Raw genomic sequence first — 17,798 nt, 5'->3', positions numbered from 1 at the left:
TCTCACCATAGTAAATAGGTCTCATAAGATCTGATGACTTTATAAAGGGCAGTTCCCCTGCATAAGCTCTCTTGCCAGTGGCCATGTAAGATGTGACTTTGCTCCTCCTTTGCCTTCCACCTTGATAGTGAGACCTCCCCAGCCACGTGGAACTGTAAGTCAATTAAACCTCTTCCCTTTATAAATTACCCAGTCTCAGGTGTGTCCTTATTAGTAGTGTGAGAACGGACTAATACAACACTTTAAGATTGCCTTTTGCACTGGTATGTAGTGGCTTTGGTGGTCCATGAGATCCTTGAGGATCCTAAATATGGGGCTGAGGCCTGAAGTTCAAGGGATAGTCAGGAGTTGAGGGGCTGGAGTGGGGATGGAAAAGCCTCACAAGAGTGGGTGGAGGAATGGAGAAGGCAGGGGTTGGGATGGGGACAAATTAAGGGATTCAATGTGACCTAAGCTGGTAAGAGGAGGGAGGAGCCTAGGCACTGGGAAGGGAGAGGTCTGACAGGAGCCTATTAGAGGGCATCTCAATTTTCCTGAAGAAGCCAGCGAAGTTTCAAAATACCTAGTAAAGCCATATCAATAAGAAAGGAATAGGACAGAGTTAGCATATTATTGTAGAGCATGTCAGTGGGGATTTGAGAAGGATGTTGGGGCAGGAATGGGGAGTGAAAGGGTCTAGTTCACTGAGAAGCTCCCATGTTCTTAACTAGTGGTGCCTTGCAAACAAAGAAGCCTAGGACTCTAACCCAGCCTCTATGTCCTATAAACAGAAAAACTTGAGACTGTTGCCCAGCTTCTAAAAGAGCAGCATGTATTATTAGTCTATTTTTATAGTGCTATGAAGAAATACCCAAGACTGAGTAATTTATAAAGAAAAAGAGTTTTAACAGACTCACAGTTCCACGTGGTTGGGGAGACCTCACAATCATGGTGGAAGGCAAATGAGGAGCAAAGGCACATCTTACATGGCGGCAGATGAGAAAGGATGTGCAGGGGAACTGCCCTTTGTAAAACCATCAGATCCCTGAGATTTATTTACTATCACCAGAACAGCATGGAAAAACCCATCCGATGAATGAGAAAGGATGTGCAGGGGAACTGCCCTTTGTAAAACCATCAGATCCCTGAGATTTATTTACTATCACCAGAACAGCATGGAAAAACCCATCTGATGATTCAATTACTTCCCACTGGATCCCTCCCATTACACATGGGGATTATGGGAACTACAATTCAAGGTGAGATTTAGGTGGGGACACAGTCAAACCATATCACAGCCTCATAAAAGAGCCAGAAGTTTCCACCTCAAATGTCAAGTCCTTACCCCCACCCTCACCCCCCCAAAAAAAGACAAGACAATTTCCATCCATGAAGATTTTTGCCCAGAGCCTGGCGTTACAACCCGTTCTTGAGAGGACATTTAGAATCTTAAAATCAAAATCCTTCTTACTGTGCTTCCATGGACTGTAATTTGGAGCACTGGATTGGATCAGGAATTGGACTCACCTCTCCTTAAATATTAAAGTGACTTAACAGGAGTTTTGCTACAACTGGGCTGGGCAGGGTCCAGGACAATGCCAAAGGACAAGGCCTCATAAAAGGAGGGATCAGAGGAGCCCGTCTAACATTAGGTCAAGGAGAGAGTCTCTGTCATGTGCAAGCCACCATATATTGAAAGTATCTAACTATCTGCCTTCCTATTCATGTGTACATTCATGTGCAAGTTAAAAAAAGAATTTTTATTCTTTGTTTAAAATATTATAAAAATATATATTCAATTAAAAGGCTTGGTAATAAATTCAGAGTTAATAATTTTAAATATAATCCATTTCCAATCTTTAAGCTAATAATATGTGGGCTGAAAAAAATGTAATTAAAGGCAACAAAAAAGAAAAAATATATTCTTAGCCGTGCATGGTGGCTCACGCCTGTAATCCCATCACTTTGGGAGGCCAAGGTGGGCAGATCATCTGAGGTTAGGAGTTCGAGATCAGCCTGGGCAACATGGCAAAACCCATCTCTAATGAAAATACAGAACATTAGCTGGGCGTGATGACACACACCTGTAATCCCAGCTACTTAGGAGGCTGAGGCAGGAGAATTGCTTCAACCTAGGAGGCGGAGGTTGCAGTGAGCCGAGATGGTGCCATTGCACTCCAGCCTGGGTGACAGAGGAGGACTCTGTCTCAAAAAAAAAAAAAAAAAAAAAAAAAAAAAAAAAAAAAAAAAAGAAAAATTCTCAGAAAAGCTTTTTTAGACATATTTGGTTTTGTCATTTACCACCTAAACTAAAAAATGTGTTTTCCTCTGATATAAGAATGCAATAAAAAGATTTAATACAACCAAATGCTGCTAACCATCTTTAAAAGCTGCAATTACTTCATGTAATTCATTTTAATTTTGCTTAAATAAATAGTTATGCTTTCAGGGAAAGATATCTAATCTCTGAAGGAACTTTCTGACTCCTGATTCTGAAAGATATTTCTCAAACCAGAGTTTAAGCTTAAAGCTTCAGGACCAGTTTAAAAAAGCAAATTGTTCAACTTAAGGATAGCTAATTTGCATCTTGCACTTGATTTCTTAGGCTAAACCTGAGAATTCTAAACAGAGAGGGAACTCTGGCCTTTACAAAATACACATTATGGTTGGAAAAATGAACTATTTGTATTTACATATTTGAGTATTTTGAGTTTATCTTTGCAAAGAGTGCTAGCAACAGAAACAGGGGAAAAACATTTCCATTATCATTTTCTGCATGGGGATGATGACTAAACATGAGAGCCCAAACTTTGGTGTTTCCAATATAAGCAGTTTAGTAAATTTATATCACCTGTTGCAAGACTTCTCTTCTAATTACAATGGAACAGATTTTATGTTTGCAGCATGCAAATCTAAATTGTCCTTTTTAAAAAGTGTGTTGTATTTAAATAACTGTGATAAAAATATTTATGAATAATGAGAATATATAGATTTCTTACTTGACAAAATTATTTTTTCACACAGTATCTCTTACACTGGACATGTAATATAATACGTATTCAAAGAATATAATAGTTCAAAGAATAGGTTCTGAAGTTAGAAAGTTCAGGATTCGAATCCCACCTTTGTCATTTACTTACTTTGAGACTTTGACCATATCATTTAATCTTTTAGAGCATTATATTCATTATCTATAAAATGGTAACAATATCGCTTGTATGGTTGTCATAATGATTAAATGGAAAGATAATTGTTCAGCACTCAGTATCATGCCTAGCTATATTGAGTGCTCATTGTGAACATCAGTGGCAGCATCATTCTGCCAAAATGCATCTTACATCTGCAATTTTTTCTCATCAATATGAAGCAGGAATCTGTTATACTTTGGGCTATAACCTTCACATTATAGCTTCACTAATAGACCCTTGAAGCAGTATGCAGGAAGAAGCTTGGAAGGCCTCTCAGCTCATCTTTTGAAGCATTCAATTTTGTTTGCATTTATGTTTCAAAGATATTTGAGATATGAACAATGAAATGAGGAGTAATTTCTTGACCTCAAAACATCAAGAAATATTTCTGAAGTTTTCAAATTATACAATTATGTCAATTTGCATTTAGCAAAAATAAAGCCACATTCTTGTCTTTCTATAACTTGGTGTCAGGGAATTCCCAGAGGCCTCTCTCTGGAGCTTTTTTGCATACTAATGATGCAGTGGTTTAAATCACAGCACCAGCACCATCTATTGGGGAGTTTTTTTCCTGAAACAAATGTTTCTGCAATTTTGGAAAAACATAACCAAACAAATTTAGGTTCATTTCAATTCTCCATTAAGATAAAAAGAAAAGTTTATTTTAGCACAAAATTTCTTCTAATGACTATACTCAGGAATTGGTAAGAATCATAAGTAAAAACTGTACAACATTCACTATTTGGTGCAGTACATTTGGAGACATTAAAAAAAATAAGTATCAAAAAGTAACAGGCCTTAGGGGAGAATAAGTCTTCTCTAATTATCACAGTCTGATGCACGCATGCCTTTTGCCTGCTAATGACTGGGGAGATGTGGCAATTTCCTTTAAAAATCCAGCCCCTTGTCATTCTTTTGTGCCAAGATAATTCAGATGCAATGGATGAAGAGCAGATTAGGCCATGATCCACTGATCATAACTTTCCATTGGATTTATAGCACCAGATGGTCTAATTATTCTCAACAGTTCTCAATCTCTGTCTGTCAGGGAGACCAGATGTAATTTCTACCTTCTGGTGAAATAAACTCCTAAGATTGAGCACAAGAAATAAAATGTGAAACATGGACCAAATAATTGAGATTAAAAGTTAGTAGAAGCATGTAATGGGTAAAGGCCCTTGGGCCCATCATCTCCTCATCTGCTGAAAACAAGTTTCAGGAACGGTACAGCTTCAGCGACACGACAGGCATTTTTGTAGTGGCTACGTTTTGACTGTAAGTATTTGTTTATATTTAAACACACACACACTCACACGTGTGTGTCTGGCCCCTAGTGTCTGGATCCTAGGATGCTATACCTAAATGCTGTATAAAACATACAGAATTCAAACTTTCTTCCAGTGCCATTTGGTCTCACATTTATCCTTTGTTTCTTCTTAAGTTATGCCTTTATTCAGTAAGTTAATATCTTGCAAAAAAAAAAAAAAAAGTCAATGTGTTAAAATGGTCCCCCATTCAGTTCTGTTTAAGACAGCCTTCAAATCATGCCTCATTTGTATCTTGCTACATGACTATCTTCTAAGGATTTGACTAATTCTAGCATGCCTTCTGTCTTCCGAAGTAATTCACTATATAGAAGACAAGAAAATATAATAAACTGCAAAAATGGCTACTATAGTTTACCCTTCATGTTTTAAAATGATGGAAATTCTCTGCGTCTGTTCCTGTCCACTTCAATGCTTCCAAGATTGGTTCACAAGCCCTAGTTTGCGATTGGTTTGCTAGACCTGTGACCATATTCAAAATGGGAGGCCCTTTCAGTTAGGATATCAACTGATATTCAGTATTCAATGTCAACATCACAATAACATTATCCTCCTCATATGTAAAAAATGAAATTATATTATTCACTTCAGTAAATATGCATTTACACTTCCACCTCACCCACCCCAGCCCACCCCCTCACCATCAGTTTAGCTGAGTACCCTCCCGGATGATTCTGAATGTTATTTTCTAAGGACTACAAGCTCTTTTTGCACACCGAGGGTATCTTCAATTTTCTATCACCATCCTTAAGCACACTCTTTGGCCCCTGGGCTGCTATACATAAATGTTGTGAAATGAAAAGAAAATATCTACACTCTGTTCCCAAAAGAATAAATCATTTTTTATAAATCCTATAATTGCTTCTTCCACTTAAGAGTTTACAATTTCAGAACAAAAACTGTGCTATGACATCCTGACACGGTGCCTGGGAATTAGAAAAGAAGATGGTATCACATTCTCATGTCCTACATTTGTGTTTCAGTGATAATCTCCTCTCTGAAAGAATTATAAAAGAAAATTAGCAGTTCGAAGATAAATGTTACATAGAATAATATACTTTTAAGACTGGAGAGAATCTTTAAGATCCATGTAAAAACACTGCAAATGAGGGATTTTAGTAGTAAGAAAAATTTGCCAATTTTTACTCAATTAATTTGGTTATTTTTAGATATTCTTTTTCCTATAATATTTTCATTGTGTCAGTTCCACAATAATGCTGCACCCAGAATCACAGGAAATATTTCTTTTTGGTATAAAGTGAAGAAAATGCCCCTATATCCTAGAGGACTTTGAAGACATAAGAGATTAATATAAGTATTTTTACATGAATAAAGTTAGATCAAACAGACTTCAGCAAAATATTCAGGAGTTTCACATTCCAGGTTATTGCCAACATTCTTCTCCAACTCAGTGTTTATTGCAACCTAATACAAATTCAAAAGAAGTCAGCATTCCTGAAGAAAGCAGGGGAACAATAATAAAAGTTACATTCATTACTAGTCAGGTTGCAAGAGTGGTAGTGGCTCATTAATTAGTAGCTTCCATTTTGTTAGGATGGCCTCGTGCAAAGCAGCATTCTAACGGTGGGGAGTCCTGCCGTAGGCATTAAGAAGAGGGAATGAAGATTTCTTTTCCAAATTAAGTTGTCAAGGAGCTCATTTACACTACAGAGTGAGTGTATGTGGGCGAGCTGATGAAGATGATGATTTATGATGCTATAGACACTTGAGTAATTCTGGTGATGGAAATCCACAGCAAAACCCACTTAGGATGATAAAACAGAACTCCTATTATCTGTAGGAGGCAAAATCACGTGGCTTTTGCCCTTACAAATTTCAGGTTACCCCACTGGGTCTGGGAATGCAAGGAAAGCTCATTTACTTAAGATTCATGTTTGAGCATCCTGCTATTATACAGACTTGCATACATGCCCATTTTTTAAACTTTACATCCATTGGATCTTATGAAGGATTTTTAATGTGATGTCTTCTTTTGGGGACTGGGGATTTGAGGACTGGATCTGTCCAATCGCATCATGGATAGCTATGTAACAAAGCAGACGTTTAAAATATCTTTAAAAACTGTAGCCATCCATCTGCAAAGGCAGTAAATATGCCTTTTGGTGAGTTCTCTCTGCAAAAATAAGTTTTAAAATGCAGGGCAAATTCACGAACACATTTGACTAATAATTGTGGTCATCATCAGCTAACTTCTTCATAGTGTATCATAGGAAAAAAGGTACAGAGCACAAAAAGCATCAAATGATAAAACCAAAGCAAAATTTGTATTTTAACATACTTCAGTATATTTGGTGTGCTTGCTCTTTAAATGTCAAGAGAAAATAATTTTAAGAGTCTCATGAGAATTAACAGGCTTTGATATTAAATTTAAAAATATGTTTGTAATATCCCATTTTAGTAGCAAAGTGCCAGCTTTAGAAATAGAATCCCAATGACAAATAAATCTCCATATAAGCAAGGCAAAAGGGCAAAACTCATTGTAGTTCTACAGTTAATCATTCCACATTTTCACAAGTGTTTTCACAGAGTACTCAATAAATCTTTAGAAGGATTCACTGTAAGCTACTTCTATGAGTTCCCCATCTTAAATATAATGTAAAAGAACCTTTCATTCATGTGTATCTGTGCATTAGGTTATTATATACTGCTTACGTTGTCAAAACATAAACACACATTCACTACTTTATTCACACAAACATTACATCTCATTGCAACATTTTTCCTTATAAAAGATTGCAAAATTATGGTCCTACAAATTGACAGAACATTCTTTGTTCCTTTTGCGACACCTAATGTATTCTGGAACAACCAACGCTTTTGTTTTGTTTGCATAAAATAATTTATCAAATTTTCCTCTCAAATATTTCTCGATTCCAGGAGTATGTGGCCAACCCCTGCAGTTTATTTTGTATTTCTATGCTAAAAATTCAGAGGGGGATGTTCATGTATTCACAAGCAAACAGTATTTATGTGATAGTTACTAATATGTGACCACTGTAATTTCTTGATGGTTAAAGATTCAACAAATGTTTTTGGCTTTATATATATATATTTTCTAATTCTTCTGATGCTTAATATAATTAGATTTAGCTTTAAAATAGTTTCAAACAGGTAAACCTATGAATCTATGTATCTCACAGGATTATGTAAATCTATGAATCTCACAGGATTCTGTTTTTATGCTAATATTCAATAAGTTTTTAATCACCTTTACTCTGAGCCGCTATCATAAGCACACACTTTAAAACTGTAGATAAGTTCATATATACATGAACACATACATCAAAATTATTAGGATGCAATGAAGGCTCAGAAATTACAGATAGTAAACATAGTTTCTCAGGACCTAGCGCTGATTCATCAAGGTTGAGATTTAAATTAGAATATATTTTAACTTAAAAAATTGTGTTGTTTTATAAGCATTTACAATTTAGTAGGGCTAATATTTATCAGCCAAGGCAATTTACTGTTATAATGCCATAACATTACTACCTCATTTTTTTATTTGTGTTAAAAATATTACAGTTGTATATTTGTATAAAATGTTGGCATTCCACACGGAAGCAGAGAGCTGAACTTGAACCACACAGGACAGCCAAAGAACATAATTGAGAATTGAGTTAATATTACAACATATAGATTTTGATATTATCATCATCCCTACAATCAAATGAGACAAAATTCTAACCCAGTGCTACAGTTTTAATAGTCTATTGAGAAATATGGATATTTACTTTCATAAAATTGTCCGTCAGTCATATTAATTTTTTTCATAAATTGCATGTTAAAAATATGCTTTTGCAGATACACCTTCCCTGCCAAGAACACCCCCCCCAAGTTATCCTGGTGCCCTCCAGCTTTCAAAGCACTTCTGTGCGGTCCTCACAGCTGTCCTGTGAGGTGGGGGACCTGGCAGGGCTACTGCCCTCACCCAGATGAGAAAACTGAAACTCAGAGACAGGGCTCAGATGGCCCTTCGGATGTTACAGAGACCTCTCTCTCTTTTTTTTCCAATTAAAAAAATACATATTTTACATTTTGATCTGACCTATATATTTTTGTAGACAAAACACAGGAGCTTCAGATGCCTCATAGATCCTCAGCCAAATCGAACCTTGGCAGATGCTGCAGGGGATGAGAAAGCACTTTAGGGACACTAGCAGCATGGCTGCTTCCTAAGGCAGGTTTTGGAATCCATCTCAAGGAAAAGAAACGAAGAAGAAGAAGATGAACTAAAGTAGAATAATCAGGATATCATGTTTTATCTAATACAAAATAAACGCCTGAAATATACTCTTGTTTAAAGTGTCTAATTAATAGCTTGTTTATTAGCCAGGATAGCCCAATAACAACCTGTATGTAATAAAGGTGTAAATACAAACATACATGGGTTATATATGATTAAGTGACAAAAGTAACAAGTACTTGTATATGCTTCAATCTGTGGAATATTATACTGTCCTCTAACGAGGTTTCCTGTTTGTTTGAAATTGAACGTTAAGTTTAAGGAAATCGGGGAAAGAGGACTAAAGTAACCAAGAGCAATAAACCATATTCCAGCATCCTTCTCGTTATGTTATCAGCCTTCATAAATACTGTTCTTATTTAGAAGTATGTCTCCTAATCACAGAGCCAAGGTACCCCTAATTCTCTTTTACAGATTTTTTTCCCTCACAAAATGCAACAGCATTTTAATTCAAATAAAATTCTGCATCCCATTATGCTCTTCATCTGAAAGTAAAACTTAGACCCTTAGTCAAACTATACATTTTGTCATTTATATAATCTCCACTGAACTTCTTTTTCAAAAATGGAATCTAATTCCTCTCCATCCTCACATACACATTTTTGGAAACAACTTATGCTCTTAAAATGTTAGTTTCTTTTATATCAGTGTTCACTGATGAAAATACTGGATTGGAACTTGCACCACATCAAAGATGACATGTGATAAAAGCAGACTGCCTATCCCTAAAACCTTCTTAAGCTGTCTTTTTCACATATCTCCCCCAAGATCTTCCTTTTAAAGAATATATATGTATAAACTGAAATATATCTAAGTGTACAATATCCATCCAGACCCACAGCCAGGTCTGCACATACTACCGGTGTGTGTGTGTGAGAGAATACATTTTTTACAGAGGCACTGTATAGATTTATCTTCCCCAGGTCCTTGACAGTCGGCCTTTACTTCCACACATTTTACGAGTTGGGAGACGAAGTGGAGGATAAGAGCAAGCCAGACATCAAACCCATTTATTCTGAATCTTAAATTATGACTTTTATCATCAATATTTTGGTTACATTGTTACACAAAGAACAAATTAACATCTGGTTTGAGGTCTCCTCTTTGATTGCTTTGGGATCAGTGACATTTCCTTGGCATATGAATTACACACCCATCAACTCTCAGCTGTGTCTTAATAATGTTGTTGTAAGAGGTGCCAAAACAAGAAGATTTGTAACAGTGCTCCTGGGGTACCTCCACCAATATCGTTAACCACAGTGACTTCCAGGTGGCTTCTCGCCAGGTGCATGCAGGAGAGTGTCAGTGCATCCCTTTCCTGGGCAGATCAAAAGAGGATCCGGAGGAAGAGGAGCTGGTCTGTTGGCTTCGAAGCACCTGATCACTGTGCGCTCACTCAGAGGTGGATCCAAATAAATTAAAACACCCGCTGAGAAGTCACAGCACACGTGGCAAAGAAGCAGTATGTTTAGGGGACTTGGTCATTACAGCTTCCATTCCCAACTTATACGATTCAGGACCACCCAGGAACACTAGGTTCTTAAAGCATTCTGAAGTATAAATTTAAAAAAAATCCGGGTTGCTATTAATAGTTCTAAAGGTGCATCTTAGAATCTCTTTGAGAGAATAAGCCGAATTGTACATTGTGTTATTTTTACTTCGATAAACAGATTCTTTTTGTTTGGTTTGGTCTCGTCTAAAACAAAACACACAGGTATTTTAATGTTTTGTTTTGTTTGGTCTTATCCAGGAATTCAACATATATTTTCTCTCCCCAATCCCAGCAAGAAAAATAAAAGTGGGGTTGAGGAGGGAGAGCTGAGTGTGGAAAGAAAAGTAAAGCTATTCAAGAAGAAACACAAACAATACAAAACAAAATCTGCAGTCCAATCGTGCAAAACTTGCTTCTCTGGATAAAGCACTTCTTGACAGGTTCACAATGTCCCCATCCCCCTCCCAAGTCCTCCCATCCACACGGTGGGGGGAAGAATACAGAATGAAAGTGAAGCCATTCTTTTTCTTAAGGCTATACAGACGCACACAGAACACATGTCAAGGACTGTCCATCAGGTGGTTCTTTGTTGGGCTCCTGTTTCAAGCCCTGACTGCAACCTGCAGTCCATCCTGGAGTCAGGAGCTCTCCTTCCATTGGGACAACAATATAACATACAAACAAAAGAGGTCCATGGTCCCAACAATAAAATCCGATATTGACTTTACAATCACAGGTACAAATTGCTCAAATCGATAATTTCATTTCTCCTTAAGACCTTGTCATCTAAAACTAATTAGAGGCCAGGTTCCCGAGGAATTGTCAATATTCCAAAAAACAAAAACAAAAGTACTGGAGGTTTCAGAGGAAATCATTCTTCTACAGCAACAGTCTGATGGAGGTTGGAAACAAGGTGTCCCAATTCCAGCAAGTTCGGGGTGTTTTAAAGGGCGGATTCCTGGGTCCAGATTGCCATTCCCCCACCGTCTAGGGGGCTCTGTGTTTATAGAGGAAACACCAAGAAGCCCGAGAATGTGGAGTATTTCCAACCCCCCATGAGGTTGCCTCTCTCAAGTTTGAGATGCACTTTGTCTTCCCTTTCCATGAGCAGCAGCACGCCATTGCTAGCAGCTTCTCTGGTGACATCCTGGTCTCCTGCAAAGGCCGAGATCACTGGGTAGCCATTCTGCATTAAACTGACCTAAAACGCAGAGAGTAGAGCTCAGCAGACCATAAAGGACCCAACTCCTACACATTGTTCTCTCCTCTGCCAATATCCCCACTCCCACCCCTATCCTACCCTTCCAGTACACATCAGGGGGCCTGACAGTGAGCACTCCCAGCTAGTTCAGAGCCGCATCACCCCTAAATAGCCCAGTACCCTGTTTCCCTCAGCCTCAGAGACCAGGTGCAGGGGTCTTTAGCGATGTCGAACTATTAACCCAAACCTGAAAGGATCCAGTTTCAAGTCTACCCACCTGGATGGTTTGTCTGTTGTACACTTTGACCACGTGGAAGCTGAAGCTATAAATCCCTTTTCTCGGTGCTACAAATATACTGGAGGCAAGATCAAAGTGGTTGCCAATATTTACTAATACCTGAAAAAGAAGAGGGAACACAGCACACAATAGCAAGCCCCTCCTCAGTGTATGTTTTCATCATCCTTGGATAACCAGCAACACTGCCTCCTTCGTCAGCGGCTGGGAACACAAATTCAGCATCCTCAGCATTCTGGCTTCCCAGAAAGGAAGCAGTGCTGAAGTTAAAAGATCCTACAGCAGGAAGTAATCTCAAAGGTATTTTAATACATTGTAACTAATCAACATTTTTAAAGCATATTTTATTTATGCATTCAAAAACTGGCTGTGAATTTTGTGAGTTAAAGGGGAAGGGCACTGAGAAAGGAATCAAAGCTTGTAAGCTTGTTAAATCCTAAATTGAGTCCAGGGAGGTCCGCGGGATTATGCGTACATCAACATGATACCTTGTCTGACAAAAAAAAAAAAAAAAGTTTGATTCTGAGTTGGTAGAGAAGGGGCTATGGAGCAAGAGGCCAATTAAAGATCACTTCTGCAAGTTCAAGCTTGGGACCTAACTTCATGTGTTCCCAGAGACAATGGGCTGTATGAGGCGTGGATCTCCAGTGGTTCCCAGTGCCTGGCACACTCTGGACGCACACAGTAGGTAGTCAATGATGGGTGCTGAATGAAAGACCTTTGCAGAAAAACATTTGCTACTCCTGCTTTTCCTTACTTTTCCCTGAGCAACGTGCTGCTCCCTTGCCTGAGCTATGGTGCCCTGTAAATGAGCTTGAATAAATAGAGAATCGGCAGCTTGGACATCCTTAGCTTAAGCTAATGCGAACTCTACAACATGCAAAACAATGACAAAATTAGCCACCTGGAATGAGCTCATGACCCTGCAGATGGCTTTCCTCAGATAAAAGGGCAGGGGTGAGTGTTTCATAAGCAGAATTTCAAGAGTGGCGGAACCCCCATGATGACCCAATTTCTTTCAGATGTTCAACACAGACTCTGGCCACTTTGGATGCCATCTCCATCCTCCTCATCCATAAATGCACAACTCCTTTCTAATAATAAGATGGCCTGCCTTTTAAAATAAACAGCCAGCAACAACATCAAAATCCTGGGTTTAAGATCTTGTGATCTAATGAGAATATAAACTTGAACCGGAATACCTTTGCTGTTATTTCTTACACGCTCATTATAGATAAATAACATGCAATTCCCAACGCAATGTGAAATGCTGCCAATGACGATCGCCGAAATGACTTGTGAAATATGCCTGTTTCAGCTTCTTCAACCTAGCTGGGAGCACCACTTCAGCTCCACTCAAGGGCAGGACTGAGACAGACACTCTGGGCTCCATTGTTAAGACAAGCACCTCGGGATGCCTATTCTCAGTCTCATAAGGCTATGCTCGCTGTCTTCCTTACAAAGCTTTAGAAAAGGATAAAGCAGTCTCCATTTAAGCCTCCGGAGCTGCTTCTTTCTTTCACCTCAACTCCTTCACCTCAATTTTACATTCTGGAAGCTGATAAATTCAGGTAGAATTTATCCCTGCTGTAGATGCAAGAACACCCAACCAGACCCAGAAAAGCAGACCTCAGCTCCTCATTAACTGGGGAGCCAGAGAAACACTGAACGCACCCTGCCATAGTTTGCTCATGTATAAAATTAGAATCCTGCTACTACTTATCCTGCCCTACCTCAGAGAGCTTTCCTGATACACAAATGCAAAGAGGGATATACAGATGCTATGAAAACTTTGCAAGACGTTGGTAAGTGAATAATAATAATATAACAATAACAGCATATAAAAGAAACCGTACTAATGGAGTATTAGTTCCCAAATGCCTATTCCATTGTTGTCTCATTTGGACATAATCAAAATAAATAATTTTACATTTTGTAAAAAAAAAAAAAAAATGAATTAAAGAGACACATGCCTCCTCCCGCCGCCCCCCCCCAAAAAATAAACCTCAAATACTTGAAGCTTAACAATGATTAAGAAATAAATACCCTGGCTTAAATAGAGTCAAGAGTGTGTGTCTGTAGGTTTATGGTTATTAAGTTTAAGAGTTGCCTAACAGACCAAAGGAAAGTCAATTAAACACGTACAGTAAGCCCTGGTAGGTTGTCAGGGACTGCTAGGCGCTCCATTCTGTGGGAAACACTTTGGTAAAATGATTAGGCAATTAGCTAATTAGCTAAAGCTTGGAAATCTCTATAATGCTTTTAATTGGTTTTCTGAAAAACAACAGAAACCAGGGGAGCGGGACACAAAAAGAAGGTTACAGCCTTTAACCCTGGGCACCAATAATCCAGAGAAGGGTTTGGAAAGGCCTGATCATATCTCTGCGACCTCTGCATTGAACCAAATGGCATAAGTTAAGTGGCTTAAGGTGATGTAAGTCACTGCTCTTTTAAAAGATTTGTATATATTGCATTTGCTTATAGTATATATTTTATTTACTATATATTTTACTTATATAATCACAATATTTTGTTCAGTATTTATATAACCATCCCTGCTCGTCCTCACGTTTTTTTCTTTCTTTCTTTTTTTTTTTTTTTAAGATAAACATCCCTCCCCCAATCCATTCCTCAAAATAAGCAATAGGCTGTATTTTCCAAATGCTGGCAGAGCCTCAAGAGTCCTTTCCTGAGAGTGGAGAGATTTAAATGCACTCAATCCTTCAGGTGGCCACCTGGGTGACTGAAGACCATCAACCACACCGCCGTGAAAAGTAAAACGTGCAATGCTTCCTTTTGGGAAATATATTTCAAATCTTTAGGTTTACGGAACTCTTAGAAAGCTTAGACAGCCTTAAGGGACTCTCAGTCATCCAAGTGCCAAGTTGGCTGATCATTTAAAAGTTTTTAAAAAGCCACAATGTGGAAAAGGGAAAGAGTAGGAGTGCGTTCTATAAAACGGGAGGAAAGAGAGTAGCAGGGCAGAGGGGGAGGACAGAGCCTGGGAACTCCTAGTCCAAGAATCTGCCTGAACCCCAGCCCGCGCGCGCAGATCCCCGCCCCTCTCCCCGGGCTGGGGGCGGGGTGGGCAGGCTGGCGGCTGACCTGGTCGAAATAGATGGTCATGGTGCGGTTGCTCATCTCGGACGGCTCGTGGTTGGTGCTCCGCGTGGCGGAGAAGGCCACCTTGGCGCTGCCGGAGCGCACGGAGATGCCCAGGGAGGAGGTGACGGCGCCGTCCGCCGACGGGCTGGAGTCGCACACCACCAGGCACTTGCCCTCCAGCACGATGGGCTCCGTGTCGTTCTGCGCCCGCACGGGGCAGCAGGCGGGCAGCAGCAGCAGCAGCAGGGCCAGCGCCACCCCCAGGCAGGATCCGCAGCCGCCCGGCTCGCGCAGCGCCCCCCGGCGCCAGGGCATCGTCAGCCGCAGCCCGAGGGCCCCCTGGCCCGGCGCCTGCATCGGGGCTGGTGGGAGGCGGCGCGCGGGGGCGGAGGCCGGCGGGGGCGCGAGCGGCGCGGAAGGGCGCGCAGGAACGCGCGGGGCCCGCAGCAGCCTCCGCGGGCCTTTGTCCCCCGCTCTGACGGTCAAGGCCAGGGTCGTTCTCAGAAGAAAGGCGCCCGTGGACCTGTCAGGGCACAGAACCCAAAGCCTTACACCGGGAGGTGGAGCCACCGGGAAGAAGGGGGACTGGGAGCAGATGCCTGCGGCTCGGGGGCTCTTCCCGAAGGCCACCCCCTTGGTCCCGCGCACAGCCAACCCGCTTTCCGATCTGGCACAACAGGTCCGGAGAAACGCCCGGGCGCAGGGGGCAGCGCATCCCTGAAGGCTCCCGAGCGGCGCGCGGGCCTGCGACGAGGGAGGGGGCCGCGCTTGTGCAGGTCCTCGTCGCTAAGACGGGCCCCGAGACCCTCAGAAGGCGTCACCGCCACCCCGCCCATTTACCAGCGCGGAGGGGGCTCAGACGTAGGCAAAGAAAAACCTACGAATGCTTGCCTTCTCGCCTTCATCTCAAGGCATTTCCTTGGAGCAGCACCAAGGAACCCTTTTCCTTTCCCTTGTTTCCCTGCTATCCTCTATTTTTCAATCCTCGAGATGTTTTTAAAGTCCATTTAAGTCCCTTTGGTACAGGTTTTATCTATTTTCCACCCGAAGAACAAACCCCGGGAATCTCTTTAGGGCGAATAAGATTAACAGGGGAGAAATGACACCACACACACACACACACACACACACACACACACACACGCAGTAAAACCAAACACTCACTTCCAAGGTCCCTGCAGCCACTAGCGAGCCCCCTTGGTGAAACCCCTGGGATTCCTCTCTCCGCGGAAGGACCGATTCCAACGACGGAATCCCAGGCTTGGCTTATTCTCCAGCTCTTGTTTCCAGACCCAGGGGATTCTCTCTTTCTGGCTGGGCAGCAGCCCCTGCAGGTTTCTGCGAACTTACGCGCCCATCTGCACTTTTGCCCCGTCCCCGCTCCTCCCAGGAAAGCAGACCGGCCATTTCAATACCAGCCCGGAGACACGCAGAGAAACCGCCCCCTCGCCGCCCACAGCCTCCCATTAACTCTTCCAATGTTCTTTCTAAGAACGGAGAAGTTGGCTCTTGATAAATATTGCTGTCCGCAGCCCCGATCCTACATTATTTCCCTTCTCTCTCTCTCTCCACCTCCCCCACCCCTCGATCTGGACCAGCGAGAGTCCTGGTGAAAATCCACGCAGAAGGCGCTTGCACGCGGAGGGGAGGGCAGGTTGGGGGTGGTTACCTGGAACATCCATGCTGGGCGAGCTCCGCTGTCAGCGAAGTTGCTCTGCTTAGAGAAAATGAGGCGAGTGGGAGCTGTCGGGAGGAGGACACGGAGCGCGACCCTGCTCCCAGCGCGTGGCCAATAACCGCGCCGCCCCGCCCTGCCGCTTTCCCGCTCCAGCCCGCGCCGCTTCAGGGGTGCACCACGCCCCGCGCCCCGCGCGCCCGCTTAGGCGCTGTGCCCGGGACCGCGAACCCCGCGTCTCGCCCGGCTCAGCGCCCCGCGCTGTGCGCCCAGGCGCCTCCAATCCCTGGGCTTCGCGCCTGCACCGCTGCCTGGGGCCCCTCGCCCTCCCGCGCCCAGCGCGCCCGCAGCGCGGCTCCATCGCGGATCCCCTCGGCCCCGCGGCCCCGCCAGTCTCCAGAGGGCATAGCCGAGCGCTGCCGCCGCCCTAGGACTCCGAACCTTCCCTGTTCCCAAGCCCGCCGCACCCTTCAATGCCCCGGTCCAGCTCACCCAAACGCCCAGAGCAAAATCCTCCCAGACGTCTCGTTTGAAAATTAGGCACCCTTAAAAGCACCGGTCGCTTCTCTTCTTTTAGATTCTTTCTTTTCTTTCCCCAATTCCCTCCAAGTCTTTATCTTGAATGGCGTGACCACTTTCATAATGAAAGGGGCGAAAAAAACAATAAGTTTAAAAAAAAGACGACGACGATGACTGGGATGGCTGGGACGAAGAGAGGAAAAAAAGCTTGAGAATTTGATGATTTAGGAGCTGTGGTTCCAGAGTCCCCAGTTGGGGAACTGTCCGGTTCCCGCAGGGCTACAAGACGGGCCTCCGGCCCGGGTCTGTGTGTCTGCTCCTCTGGACCTCGGGCTGGTGGAGCGGCTGGCACTCGCGCTTATTTATTAAATTGCGGTCTCCGCGCTGGCTCCAAAGACCCGGGGAGACGCGCTGGGTTTCCTAGCTGCGCCTGGAGCGCGGGCGAGGGCGCAAACACGGACGTGGGGCGCCACCTACGGGTGCCCGGGCCTCCCTGCCGCAATCTGCGGACCCGCAGACTCGGACAGAAGACGGTGGAGTCCTGGCGGCAAGGCTGAGGTTTGCTGATGGTCTTCTTTCACCCCAAAAGCAGCACTGGCCTCTGTAATAATAATAATAATAATAATAATAATAATAATAATAATAATAATAATACTAGCAACCACAAGAAGAACAATAATGACCAGTCTTCCCGGTATCCTTCAGTACGTTTACTCCTGGCAAAACCAAGCAGCACACCACCTGATTTTTCT

At 42.4% G+C, this 17,798-nt stretch overlaps 1 protein-coding gene across 1 annotated transcript; it reads right to left on the bottom strand.

The window, feature by feature from the left end:
- Positions 1-7,869: 7,869 nt before the first annotated feature.
- On the bottom strand, positions 7,870-17,476 carry CBLN2 (cerebellin 2 precursor). The gene is made up of 5 exons (XM_008013798.3): positions 17,020-17,476; positions 16,522-16,566; positions 14,853-15,375; positions 11,730-11,849; positions 7,870-11,452 (listed from the first exon to the last, which is right to left on the bottom strand). Exons 3-5 carry the CDS (start codon positions 15,207-15,209, stop codon positions 11,255-11,257), a joined length of 675 nt encoding a protein of 224 aa, XP_008011989.3. The 5' UTR covers positions 15,210-15,375; positions 16,522-16,566; positions 17,020-17,476; the 3' UTR covers positions 7,870-11,254.
- Positions 17,477-17,798: the final 322 nt, after the last annotated feature.

The sequence above is a fragment of the Chlorocebus sabaeus genome, chromosome 18, assembly GCF_047675955.1.
Source record: "Chlorocebus sabaeus isolate Y175 chromosome 18, mChlSab1.0.hap1, whole genome shotgun sequence".
In the NCBI taxonomy this organism is placed as follows: Eukaryota; Metazoa; Chordata; class Mammalia; order Primates; family Cercopithecidae; genus Chlorocebus; species Chlorocebus sabaeus.
The sequence above is the reverse complement of the archived record's forward strand: the minus strand, read 5'-3'. Positions and strand labels throughout refer to the sequence as shown.

Excerpts from the sequence above, each read along its gene's own strand:
- CBLN2 (XM_008013798.3), bottom strand. The coding sequence starts at position 15,209 with ATGCAGGCGCCGGGCCAGGGGGCCCTCGGGCTGCGGCTGACGATGCCC. Across the intron at positions 11,850-14,852 it reads TGACCATCTATTTCGACCAG|GTATTAGTAAATATTGGCAA; the intron begins GTCAGCCGCCAG and ends CTTCTTTTTCAG. Across the intron at positions 11,453-11,729 it reads ACAACAGACAAACCATCCAG|GTCAGTTTAATGCAGAATGG; the intron begins GTGGGTAGACTT and ends TCTGCGTTTTAG.